Consider the following 13156-nt stretch of genomic DNA (forward strand, 5'->3'; position numbering starts at 1 on the left):
ACCGACTGGAACAAATCTGTTCAGTCTAATATAGTTGCATGGCGATAAGTATTCTCATGGTTTTTGACGTGACTGTGATGTTCTGTACTTGATCAGCGACCTTCATTATATGAAATTGCACCACAGCACAAATCGACGTAATGTTATATAAGAACAATGCAAACATAAAATCTTTTATGGTAATTTGTGCGATCATCCCTTGAACAGTGTAATATTAACAAATATGTATAACATTACTCGCTATAAGGTTGTTGTTTTCTTTACTTAATATCAATACTATACATACTACATGATTGTCGGAGACTGACCAATAGTACATGTATGCTTTCACAAGGAAAGTTACGTTACGTAATATTACTTAGCCATTTATCAGCTTTTTGTTTACTCGGTGGCGATTGTATGCGATGACGAATGACAGCGTGACAAGAGGAGTAAAGAAACGTTTGTTGAACTAAATTGCCAAGCCTTAATGCATTGGGGTCTATGGTTTAACAGACTGGAAGTTGAACTTCGGAACGCCATTAAGGATCGAGGACTGAGTTTCTGAATGGGATACCGAACAGAACGCGGAGGGCAGCAACAGTCCTATGGAGTCCATACAACCATGAGGGTTTAGGAGTTAGAAATGGGAAAAGGTGAGAGAAGAGGGGGCAGAGCCAGGGCTCGCCGTCGACGTCAAAATCGAGCCCGTGCCCGCCGTAGACGACATCAACACCATCGACGACGACATCACGGTCACGTAACACATATCCGGTCAGGTCGAGGTCGTCGTCGCCACGCAAGATGGACCTTCGGTATTGGGTTTTTAAAGAGCCGAAGGAATGTTAGTAATACCAACGCCAGTGCTGAACCAACGACTGACACCGCCCAGCAGGGCACAAGTTCAGATCCTCTGAAATCTCTGCACTCATTTTCGTTTTCTCGATCTCCTGTATATAATTGGCGGTACAGTACTTGGAACAGGTGTGCCGTACAATCAAGGACAGATAATCGCTGGCTCTGTGTTGTTGGCGTTGGCAACTGTAGGTATGGTTGTTTACTACGTTATGCGATTTTATTGCATGGAAATAACAGAGGAAGACATTGATGCCGAAACGGGTAACGTTTCTGGAAACACTACAGATAATCAGGGGTCGGTATTTACGATAGATCTAGAGCCAACTGGTTCCGGTATGCCCACCAACAGTAGGTGGCAGTATACAACAACCATCGACGAAACAGGAAGACGCACAACGACAGTTACCACCATCGACAGCAGTGCAGGTGTGCCTGCTGCAAATGCTTTTACCATGATGTTCGGTAACGTTCACCAAAACAGGTAAGGATAAATACTCCAAATAAGTCCTTTTATCACATTTGGTTTCCTTATTCAAAATTCTCAAATACTACTGATCCGCTGAAACATATAGTTAACGTGCAGGTTGGAACAGTTGTAAACGATGGAATGTATTAGTATCGCCTGGTGTCCTAAATATTTACAACCGTCTGCCGACATTTAGGGAATGGTCAGTTTCTTCGGCCTTGGGGTAGGGGCGCGGTGGTGATTATTTTTGCCGACGTCAAAAAGTGGCTGAAACCCCCCCCCCCCTATTCCAAATTTCGAAAACAGGGTGAACCATTCCCCTGCGCAACAACGGTAAAAACAAAAGTTGGATATAATATATATATATATATATATATATATATATATATATATATATATATATATATATATATATATTTATATATATATATATTTATATGTTATATTTTATATATATTTATATTTTAAAGAGTCATTCTGCGTTTTAATGAAATTGTTGACATGTCAGTTATAAGATAGGAATTTCAAAGTGTCAATTTTAAAGTTTGAATACAGTACATTTTGAATGAGCTGTATTTCACACTTTCTATGCTTAACCAGATGTCCTGAACTGCTATACAGAAATGGAAATGGATGTCAATCATTAATATCAAAGAGGAAAAAGCAGTAAATCAAAAACTTTGATGGGTATTAAAGACTTGTCAGCCATCCAATGAAATCTCCTGAAAAGCCACAGCGAGCTATTTTAGCCAAATCTGATGTGTGCGATGTCTGAGAGGACCTTTTCTTATAACATTGAAACCATAAAAGCACAGCTAACTGCCTTTTTAAAACTGTTATTTAAGTCATAAAAAAGCATCTTGTTACAGAAAACCTGACACACACAGGAAAAAAGTTGCATCAATGAGAACGAAAGATGTCTTGTCATTTTTCTATCTCTAAAATAAGTCACTGTATCAAATATAATTTTGTGAAATATTGTGCATGTTGCTTTCTCATACTGAATTCTCATAGAGAAAACATAAAAGTATCAGGAATTTGTCATGCTTTTCATATGAACAGCAGATTTCAAAATGGTACACTTTCACTTAGCAAACATCAAGATATCTCTGACATATATCTCTGATTTATTAAAGTATGGCGCCCGAAGGGTGCGCCAAAAATATGAAACATCCTGATATCTCTGATATATATGTCTTGTACATTAAAGTCATGCACCGGAAGGGCGTGCGCTCGAAGAGCACACTGAAAAATATATTGAACATACAAATATTTCTGATATATGTATGCCTGATATGGTAAAGTTTGGCGTGCTGAAAAATATGTCTGATAATCAAAGTTACGCGCCCGAAGGGCGCACCGAAAAATGCAACTGAATGATGGAATTTGTGGCTGACACTGCATTTTAGGCAATGATGAGCCTTTGTCAAAATTCAAAAATACACTGACCCCCTATTGGGCATTTCAAAAACATGGTGACCCACCCCCCCCCCCCATCACCAAAGTCAAAAACAGGGTGACCCCCCCCCATGAATCCACCGCCCCCAGGCCGAAGAAACTGACCAGCCCTTATGGCAATACAAAATAATAAATTTCATCGCAACAATTGAACTTATTTCTCAACCTGCAGCAACAGAGGAACTCATGCTGAAATACACGAAATCACATCTGATTCTGAAGGCGACCCGACAGCAACTGCAGCATGTGGGTATTCACACCAGCCACCTCCATATCCCACCGGTGAAGTTATGAAGGACGATATCGATGATGCAGATATTCCGCGCCACCAACATACGACGAAGTGATGTCAAACAGCAATAATGCTACTTTTCCTTCGGATGCACCAACATCTTAGCCGTTAGAGTGTCGTTAATCAATGGCTTCATGAACTTAAAGTATAGAAGATAAAAGTATCGAGCCAGTTTTTGCTAGGTATTATATAACTGCTGCAAGTATTCTGTGTCGTGTATTATCCAACACTGATGCTTCGAACACATGATCGAGTCAACTTTTTTCTTGATGTAAAAATATTTGCATTGCAATGCATAACTGCATTCATAATGGTGATTTGTTCCAGCGAAATATTTATACCACTAGTACTATATCATCAACCCATACTATATTTGCTCTATAAGCTTATTTATACCACTAATACTATATCATCAACCCATACTAATATTTGCACTATGTTTATACCACTAGTATTATATCATCAACCCATACTAATATTTGCACTATGTTTATACCACTAGTACTATATCATAAACCCATACTAATATTTGCACTATGTTTATACCACTAGTACTATATCATAAACCCATACTAATATTTGCTCTATATTTATACCACTAGTATTATATCATCAACCCATACTAATATTTGCTCTATATTTATACCACTAGTACTATATCATCAACCCATACTAATATTTCCACTATATTTGTACCACTAGTATTATATCATCAACCCATACTAATATTTGCACTATTATAATAACCATTATACATAGTAACGGGTTTTAATCTAAAAAAATCATTTTATCGAATAATTTACAGGGTAAGGACCATGAAAAAAAAACATTTATTTTAATTTTGTTTTTGTGATAACTGTTTGAGAGACGAACTCGAAAAATTAATGAAATCTAAAATGTGTTTGATTCCCGTCAAATTCATGATCATACACTTCAAGGAGTAAATTGACCGGGAATACTATCCATTCTAAAGTGGTTCACTTCTGTATAATTACAACAAATGACGAAATGCACGAACATTAATAATGCCCATAGTATACTGCTATGTATATACTGGTATCTCTCTATCCGCCCTGTCTGGTCGACCGTGAAGGGCGCCACTCATGATCGTACAACCATGTCTCTCTTCATGAACATGATGAAGAGAGCTCTCCTGGAACTGGCAGTATGTTTAAAATAACACATAGAATGTAACTTTAAATGTCAGTTGTATCCCATGAAAATCAGAAAAGAAGTTTTAAGAATGGAAAGTCTTTCCATTTTTCTGATCAAATGTGTAACAAAACTTTATGCTATCAATAAAAATATGAAGGAAATTTATCACCTGGTACTATGAGACCAGAAAAATTTTGCCTTTCTGTAAATATTGTAATGCAGACAGGTTAACAGGTTAATGCTACTTAACTTTGATATATATATATATATATATATATATATATATATATATATATATATTGTGGTAGATTTCTTCAGCGTGTCTAAGTTTCGGAAATGCGGTTATCCCGGTAGCGCTGTCCAAAGTTCTCACCGTACACGCAAAGGGGTCTATCAACCCCTAACTGACGCCGTCGTTCGGATCTCTTGAAATAGTCTCCCTACGATGATCAACGCTCACTGCTTCCAACCTTGGTTGCAGTCGTCTCGTTCACTGAGATAGATCGTAAGACGCAGTGTAACAACAAACACAGGTTTATTAGGTCTCGTTTCCCTCGAAAGTAGTACAAATCACGCCTCATCCACGAGCAGCTGCTTTTTCCACTCGTGCATAGTCTGTTCTGCCCGTCTTGACTCCCGCCCCTACTAAAGCATGTTGGGAGGGAGACATACATGTGACAAAATATCAACCAATGAGTGCCTCGCCTAGTTTGAGTGTGTAGTCTACAATACAGTCCTATGAGTTCAGTTCAATGAATCTCTGTATGCAGAGATTTCCATGACATTTCCCCCCTCCAGACTTGGCAACTCTCCGAGTCCTAGTCATAACAACCTTTAACATGAAAAGTATGGAACATAAGAAACAACAAAATGCGAAAAATTCATAAAGTTATGGAATTATTAACGTTCAAAAGTAACGTCCGTCGAAATAGCCTCTTCGTCCTCAACAGGCGCTAGGAAAATTCTTCGTCCTCAGCAGGCACTGGGAAAATCTTCGTCCTCAACAGGCACTGGGAACAGTCCTAGAACCCATAATACTGCGTAGGTTTCCGCTTCCGCTTGGAATACGTTCTAATATTATCGGAATCTGTAGGTTTCCTTAGGTTGGATGCAGGCAATAAATCAGTTTCCATACTCTGGGATTCTCCAGCAAATGGCTTACCTTGTTCCTCAGTGGAAATCTCTTCTCCTACCTTGCTTGGAGTGTGACTTGGAGGATCGCAGCAGTCTGGTATTTCGGAAGAATCACAAAAACCTAGGTCACTGGGCACCTCTATTTCTTGTGTTGGCACCATGTGATCATTCGGATGATTGATTTGCACTCTTTGTTCCAAGGGCAAGAGCTTAACTTTATCAAGCCAACTGGTCATGCTCTCCCCTTCATAACGTTTGAGTTTTTCAAAATGAACCACCTTAAACTTTGCTCGTGGCCGTTGCTGGATTCTGTAGACCACATCTGTCACCCGGTTTATTACCATATAGGGCCCTTCATAGGCCATTTGGAGTTTTGGGCTTTGGCCCTTCCGCCGCCTTTCGTCCTTTAACCACACAAACTCACCTGGTTCAAATCCCTTATGAAGGGCGTTTCGATCATAATACCTCTTGTATTTTCTACTGCTCCTCTTTAACTGCTCTCTAGCCCTGCTATGAGCATTGCTCAGCCTACCACGCAGTTTTGCTACATAATCCCCTTCAGTTGGCTCCTCAAACTTGGTTTCGAATAGCAGATCAATGGGTAGGGTAACCTCTCTACCCAACATCATCATGTTAGGCGTCTCCCCCGTGGAGGGGTGTACTGAAGATCGGTATGCCATAGTTGCAGAAGACAGGTGCTGGTCCCAGTCCTTCTGATTTTCCAATGGGTCCATATAAGATTTAATTGTTGACACGAGGCACTTATTGTAGCGTTCCACCATTCCATCACTTTGCGGATGCCTCGGTGTTGTATAAGTCTTGTCCACCCCAAGCAACTTGCATACCTCTACAAACACGGACGAGATAAAATTTCGGCCCCTGTCAGAATGTACCTCATGGGGCATACCAAATCTTGAGAAGAACTCGTCGACAAGGACCCTGGCCACTGTAGTGGCCTCCTCGTTTGGTATTGGGAAGGCCTCCATCCACTTGCTAAAGTAATCGCCAATGACTAGAACCTTCCTGTTGCCTTGGTGAGTCTCTACAAATGGCCCAAGAACATCTATGGCCACTCTCTCCATTGGGCAGCCAACTACATACAACTGTAAAGGAGCCTTCTGTGGTCTTCCTGGTACATTTTTATGGGCACAAATGTCACATGTACACACACATGATCTAATATCTACAGACATACCATGCCAAAAATACCTCTGCTTTGCTTTGTCAAGTGTCTTCGTCATTCCCAGGTGACCACCAGCCTTTGCATCATGCAACCCACTGATCACAACATCACGGCATATCTTAGGCAACACGAATTGCCACCTCACCAAGGTTCCATCAGCTGACTCCCATCTCCGGTACAACAAGCCCCTATTGACACTAAGCTGTTCATACATGGACCAATTTGCCTTGGTAGCAGTTGAGGCAGAGGAAATTTCATTCCATCATGGTCGATCTTCTCTTTCTTCCCGGGCCTTCAAGATGATGGAGATATCAGGGTCAGACAACTGACATTCTCTCAGTCTTTCTCTCGACCAAATACTATCTTTGCTAATAACTTCAGCCCTAGTCACCTGTATCTGTTGCCCTTCACAGCCCACCAGGGACAACAAAGCCTTACTAACATCAGCATTTACTCCACCATTACCCTGGTAGCTTGGGCAGCTGTGGTCCTGAACCATGTCTCCATATGATGGTACGCTGATAGCAGTACTCTTGTGCACCTGCTCAGTTACCTGGTGACCGTCACCGGAGAATTCGCCATCAATTTCTTTAGCCTTTACTGAGTGATCATGCTGTTTCAATACCCCTGTACCTCCATCCTGTATTTGCGAAGGGTCGTACTCAGGTGCCATAGGGTCAAATTTACTGGAGCAGCTGGTCGCAGGCATCCCATGAACCAGGCCACACTGTTTACACTCGCGGGTTGGTTTCCGTGACAAGGCATCAGCATTCCCGTGGCGTGCGCCTGGCCGATGAATAACCTTATAGTCAAAGCGAGCCAGCGTCTCCAGCCACCTAGCAACCTGCCCCTCAGGGTTCTTGAAATTAAGTAGCCAAACCAGTGCAGCATGATCAGTCCGCAATGTAAAATGCTGACCAAGCAAGTAGTGTTTAAAATATTTCATGTACTCTACCACTGCCAAAAGTTCACGGCGTGTGACACAGTACTTCCTTTCTGCGCTTGACAACACACGGCCCGCATAACTAACTGGCCTCTCCTGGCCCTGCTGTACCTGACTCAAAACAGCCCCTATCCCAATACCACTCGCGTCTGTATCCAGTATAAAGTCACCCATTTCCATTGGAAATGCCAAAACAGGTGCAGCTGTTAGACTAGCCTTCAATTGATCAAAAGAATCTTGGCAAATTTCTGTCCATCTAAAGACAGCATTCTTCCTCGTTAGATCATGGAGTGGTCTGGCTATCTCTGCAAACCCTTTCACAAAACGTCTATAGTAGGATGCCAACCCCAGGAAACTTCTCACTTCAGTTACACTTTCCGGGATTGGCCAGTCCTTTATCACCTTGACTTTCCCTGGGTCTGTGGCAACCCCATCCCGGGAAACACGGTGTCCCAGAAATTCAACAATGCGAGCAAAAAGCACACACTTGCTTGGCTTTAACTTAAGATTAGAAGAACGTAAGCGTTCAAAGACCTGGCACAGTCTTTCTAACTCCTCATCAAATGACCTGCCGAATATAATGATGTCATCGAGATACAATAGCAGTATCTCCCATTGCATTCCTGCAAAAACCCGTTCCATCAGCCGTTCAAATGTGCTAGGGGCATTGCAGAGCCCAAATGGGAGCACACGCCACTGGTAGAGCCCACTACGGGTAACAAATGCAGTCTTTTCTTTAGATCCTTCCTCTAACTCTACCTGCCAGTAACCGGCCTGAAGGTCAAGCGTGGAGAACCATTCAGCTCCATATAGAGCATCTAAAGAGTCGTTTATCCTGGGTATAGGATAAGCATCTTTGACGGAAACTGCATTTAGCTTTCGATAGTCAACGCATAGTCTTTGGGACCCATCTTTTTTGCTGACTAGTACACAAGGGGCTGCCCAAGGGCTCGTTGACTCCTCTATCAGTCCTCTGTCTAACAAGTTGGTAACCTGTCTCTCTACCTCTTCTCTTTTCCACACTGGTGTACGGTATGCTGGCTGCCTCACAGGCGCAGCATTGTTTGTTTCAATTTTGTGCTTAATAATGTCTGTCCTACCAATATCGTGATCCCCACAGCTAAAGACATCACGATATTTTGTCAACACCTTGGCAACCTTCCCCTGCTGATGGGAAGAAAGATTCTTGCAACTCCTAGTGTATAAATCTACCAAGTGACCAGGCAGGGTCACATTATCCTCATTTACAACCTTTGACCCATCGCCAGCCTGGGCACTTACACGGTCACCACTAACCCCATCTGCACTGGGTCCCAAGAGTGGACAGCTTTTAAGGCTACATTCATCTGTTCGAAGCAGACCAACAACAGTACCAGCCCTCACATGTACAGTTTCATTACCCGCATTAAGCACCCTAACAGGTAAGTTGGTAGATCTGCCCGATACTAACGTTTTACAACTGACCACACCCATTTCAAGCAATTTGCCCCCCTGAACAGGTTCAATGACGGCTGCAATATCAGTGTTGGTGGGGTAAACAGCAGCCCCCTCTACACAGGTAGAGTGAATTTTAATTCCCTGTGAATGACCATCACCAGGTCGTGCCGATTTATGATACCCAGCCTCACCAACCTTTGGGGTCCTGCACATTCTAGCAGGGACAATAACCTCATGTCCTGAGGGAATAATCACATCTCTTTCTACCTTTACCCGACAGACAAAGGGCTTTACGGTAACTGTTCTGTTACACTGTAATCGCTTTCCATCTATTGACAGTTCCCCTGTCCCAGTGTCAATAATACAACCAATGGCATGTAAGAAGCTCATACCAATCATGCCATCGGTGTTCAGATCAGCAACCAAAACTGGGGCAACAGTGCCAGCTCCGCCAAGAGCGATCTCCAAATCAAGGATTCCACTCACCTCTAACGGTGTACCATCTGCTTGGTTTACCCTAACATTTACTGGTTTCAATTTAGTATGGACACTCAATGAAATTTTCTGATACATTTCTGTAGAGATAACAGTGTCAGTCGCGCCCGTATCAATAAGGAAACTGCCCTGCACACCACCCACTATGGCATTAACATGAATACTGGCCACGCCTCGGCTGAAACATGCAGTGTACAGTTCCCTGTTATTCCCTTTATCATTCTTTCTCTGTGACTTCACTTGGGGTCCAGAACAATCGGCTGAGGGTTGACCCTGCCCCACTCAGCCTTTCTTCGTTTCCCGCTTCCTTGGGTTTCAGTGGGCAGTCCCTCTTTAAATGGCCAGGTTTATTACACAGCCAGCACAACCGCCCTCTAGAGGGCGCTATACTCCGAGTCTGCCCAGACTGTTTTGCAATATCTGCGTTGTGGCTTTTTACCTCTACGTCCAGCTCCACAAGCTTATTTGTGATCATGTCAACCTTTTTTGCTATAGCATCTACTACAGACTCAAGTGACTGGGGTAATGCTGTGTCACTCATTTCAACACCCTTCACCTGTTTACCAATTCTTTTCCCATTGTCAGAAGTAGAACTTGTCTCAAGCAACTGAAAATTTTCCTCCCACACTGCAGCTTGTATTATGTCATCAAGTGTGGCAGTTGGGGACCTACCAACTTCATTAACACGTCTACGCATTGCTGTGTCGGTTAGTGCATTGAAAAATCCATCAATGCACAGGCGTTCAAAGATACGACCCTTTGCCTCTGGGTAGCCTAATGTTACCATTTCCCTGATATCCTGACCTAGCCCACTTAGGGACCCCCTGGTCTAAGTACCCTTTGCTTTAATTTCAGGCGGTATGTGTCCTCCTGTCCTCTTATACCAAATCGCCGCTCTAACAGTTGGCATAACAATGCATATGTCAAAGTTTTCCTGTCAACCGATGTTAGTAACCTTTGGGCTGGTCCACACAGCATGGCTTGCAGATATTTCAATTTTTCATTATCCGCCCAATCATTTATCTCTGCATAAATTTCAAAGTGTGCAAGATAATCATGCCATGCAAGTGAACCGTCGTACTTATCCGGCTTAAGAATATGCCCACGCTTACCTATAAAAGAATTACCTAACGTCGCTGGGCTAGCAGGGCCACTCAATGCCGTCGAGAACCTATTTTGGCACGTTGAGGGCGCTGTCCGCAAACCCTCCAGGTCCTCCATCTCACCCTGGGGCGAGTTCACCAAATTACCGATTTTCGTAGGACGCTCTTCCGTTGAAAATAATCTCTTTGGAATTGCTCCGCCAAACTCATTGGGTACTGAAGCTACACCAGCGGTTGTATCTTTCTTGCTCGAACTCCATAAAGACTCGTACAATTTTGCCTTCCTAATAGCAGCTTCTTTCTGTAATTTCTCCTGTTCCAGTGCACGACGCAATGCCTCTACCTCATAAGTTTCCCCGTTACTAGCATTAGACTGAACGTTGACAGTGTCAGCGACTGGCATTAATTCTTTGTTTGTTTGCACTGACTCAATCTTCATGTCGTCACCGTTTTTATCCTTTTCTTTAAAACTGACAATTCCACTATCATCGGCCACAACCGTTCCATCCTCGCCTTCTAGTTTTGACGCCATACCAACACACAATGCACAGTTGATTCACAATGTCAGTCCGTACCGGAGAACGCACTATTCCTCCCTCCTGAACCAAACACCTGGAAACCCTATCTTAACCAAGACAACGACAAAAATCCCTAACAGACTATTGTTGTTTTCCGTTCTCGCCTATAATAATTGCTACCGTGCGAAGCGGGTAGATGAATCCACCCACACAAGGAGTGTGCCCCCAGGCCTAACACAGTTTGTGCAACGGGCGTGAACAAAACAACAACAACGTCTCCCTGTATGCAAATTGACACGTTTTGGCGCCAACTGCACGTACTCACCTATGCTAACGAAGGTTACTTACACGACAAAGCACGGAACATGCGTTCAACATCAACGAGTAGACTATCCCAACCGCTGTGCCACCAATGTGGTAGATTTCTTCAGCGTGTCTAAGTTTCGGAAATGCGGTTATCCCGGTAGCGCTGTCCAAAGTTCTCACCGTACACGCAAAGGGGTCTATCAACCCCTAACTGACGCCGTCGTTCGGATCTCTTGAAATAGTCTCCCTACGATGATCAACGCTCACTGCTTCCAACCTTGGTTGCAGTCGTCTCGTTCACTGAGATAGATCGTAAGACGCAGTGTAACAACAAACACAGGTTTATTAGGTCTCGTTTCCCTCGAAAGTAGTACAAATCACGCCTCATCCACGAGCAGCTGCTTTTTCCACTCGTGCATAGTCTGTTCTGCCGTCTTGACTCCCGCCCCTACTAAAGCATGTTGGGAGGGAGACATACATGTGACAAAATATCAACCAATGAGTGCCTCGCCTAGTTTGAGTGTGTAGTCTACAATACAGTCCTATGAGTTCAGTTCAATGAATCTCTGTATGCAGAGATTTCCATGACAATATATATATATATATATATATATATATATATATATATATATATATATATATATACGCTTCAGCATTTCTGTTTACTTTGATATATATATATATATATATATAAGTTGTGTGTTTACATATATGTATATACATGTATACATTAAAGCATACATACTACTTTGATATATATATATATATATATATTATATATATATATACATGTATACATTAAAGCATACATACTACTTTGATATATATATATATATATATATATATATATATATATATAAGTTTGTGTGTTTACATATATGTATATACGTGTATATATTACAGCATACATACTACTAATATACAAGTGTCTCTTTCTATAAATAAGACATTTGCCATGCAGCTGCAGTTTTATTGATAACGTCTACCATCAATTGCATCTTTGCAAGGTTATGCCTTTTATTTATTGTACAATAATAAATATGAAATTTTTCATGCGATCCTTGTGTTTCAAATCCATCAAAGCTTTTTCCAGGTTCCCTTTTCACGGTTTACTGTCAAACAACAGCTATAGCCATGATTGGAAAGTTAGCATTTCTTGTTACAGCAGAGACCATCAGTGTATACGAATCTGAAGCTGTATACGAAGGAATGTTATTGTGGTTGAATCAAACTGAAATATCCAACCCATCCATGCTAAGTCACAGATTCGAACATCTCAGTTTGGAGAAACATAATATGTCATGTTGCGTTTAAAGGGACATAAGCTGTAACTTGTGGCCATTTTTCAGTATTCTGTTTCTGTATATTACCGTGTCTGACCCTGATTCGTTTGTCATGCTGAAATTTCGAGTATTCTTTTTGTCAACACAGCTTGTATGTGTGTAGTGATCATTGTTTATTGTTTACAAATGAATCCTAGTGCAGACTTGAATACAATTTTCAACAATAACTATGGAGATTATACTCATATAAGTTGTGTTGATACGCTAAATACTTGGTATTAAATTACCGTTTAGGGATTCAATGCGGAAAGTGTAGGGAAACCACAAAACAAAAGTTCTGAAAAAATAGCCAAAAGATACAGCCTATGGAGCTAAATTAACGTGAATTGATGATTTTTAGAAATGTGGCAATTTACTTGAGTAGAATGACTTTCGCCTGGAGAATCACCACCTACACTGACTGCACCTCGATCTCGACTGGTACAGCGCCCTCTTTCACAAAGCGTCCTGTAGCCAGAGTTCGAAGGTTAATAAACAGACTGTCAC

At 41.9% G+C, this 13156-nt stretch overlaps 1 protein-coding gene across 2 annotated transcripts; it reads left to right on the forward strand.

Moving 5' to 3' along the window:
* The first annotated feature begins 256 nt into the window (after positions 1–256).
* On the forward strand, positions 257–4383 carry LOC139152112 (uncharacterized). Of its 2 annotated transcripts, none has more exons than XM_070725210.1 (2): positions 257–1318; positions 2940–4383. In XM_070725210.1, the coding sequence occupies exons 1-2, from the start codon at positions 1029–1031 to the stop codon at positions 3106–3108; spliced, it is 459 nt and encodes a 152-aa protein (XP_070581311.1). In that variant the 5' UTR covers positions 257–1028; the 3' UTR covers positions 3109–4383. The 2 variants fall into 2 exon arrangements, with proteins under 2 accessions (XP_070581311.1, XP_070581310.1); XM_070725209.1 differs by having other exon boundaries at positions 446–1318; positions 2934–4383.
* Positions 4384–13156: the final 8773 nt, after the last annotated feature.

The sequence above is a fragment of the Ptychodera flava genome, chromosome 15 (genome assembly GCF_041260155.1).
Source record: "Ptychodera flava strain L36383 chromosome 15, AS_Pfla_20210202, whole genome shotgun sequence".
NCBI classification, from domain to species: Eukaryota; Metazoa; Hemichordata; class Enteropneusta; family Ptychoderidae; genus Ptychodera; species Ptychodera flava.

Coding starts and splice junctions, on each gene's coding strand:
- LOC139152112 (XM_070725209.1), top strand. CDS start 1,029: ATGGTTGTTTACTACGTTATGCGATTTTATTGCATGGAAATAACAGAG. Junction 1,319..2,933: donor GGTAACGTTCACCAAAACAG/GTAAGGATAAAT, acceptor CTCAACCTGCAG/CAACAGAGGAACTCATGCTG.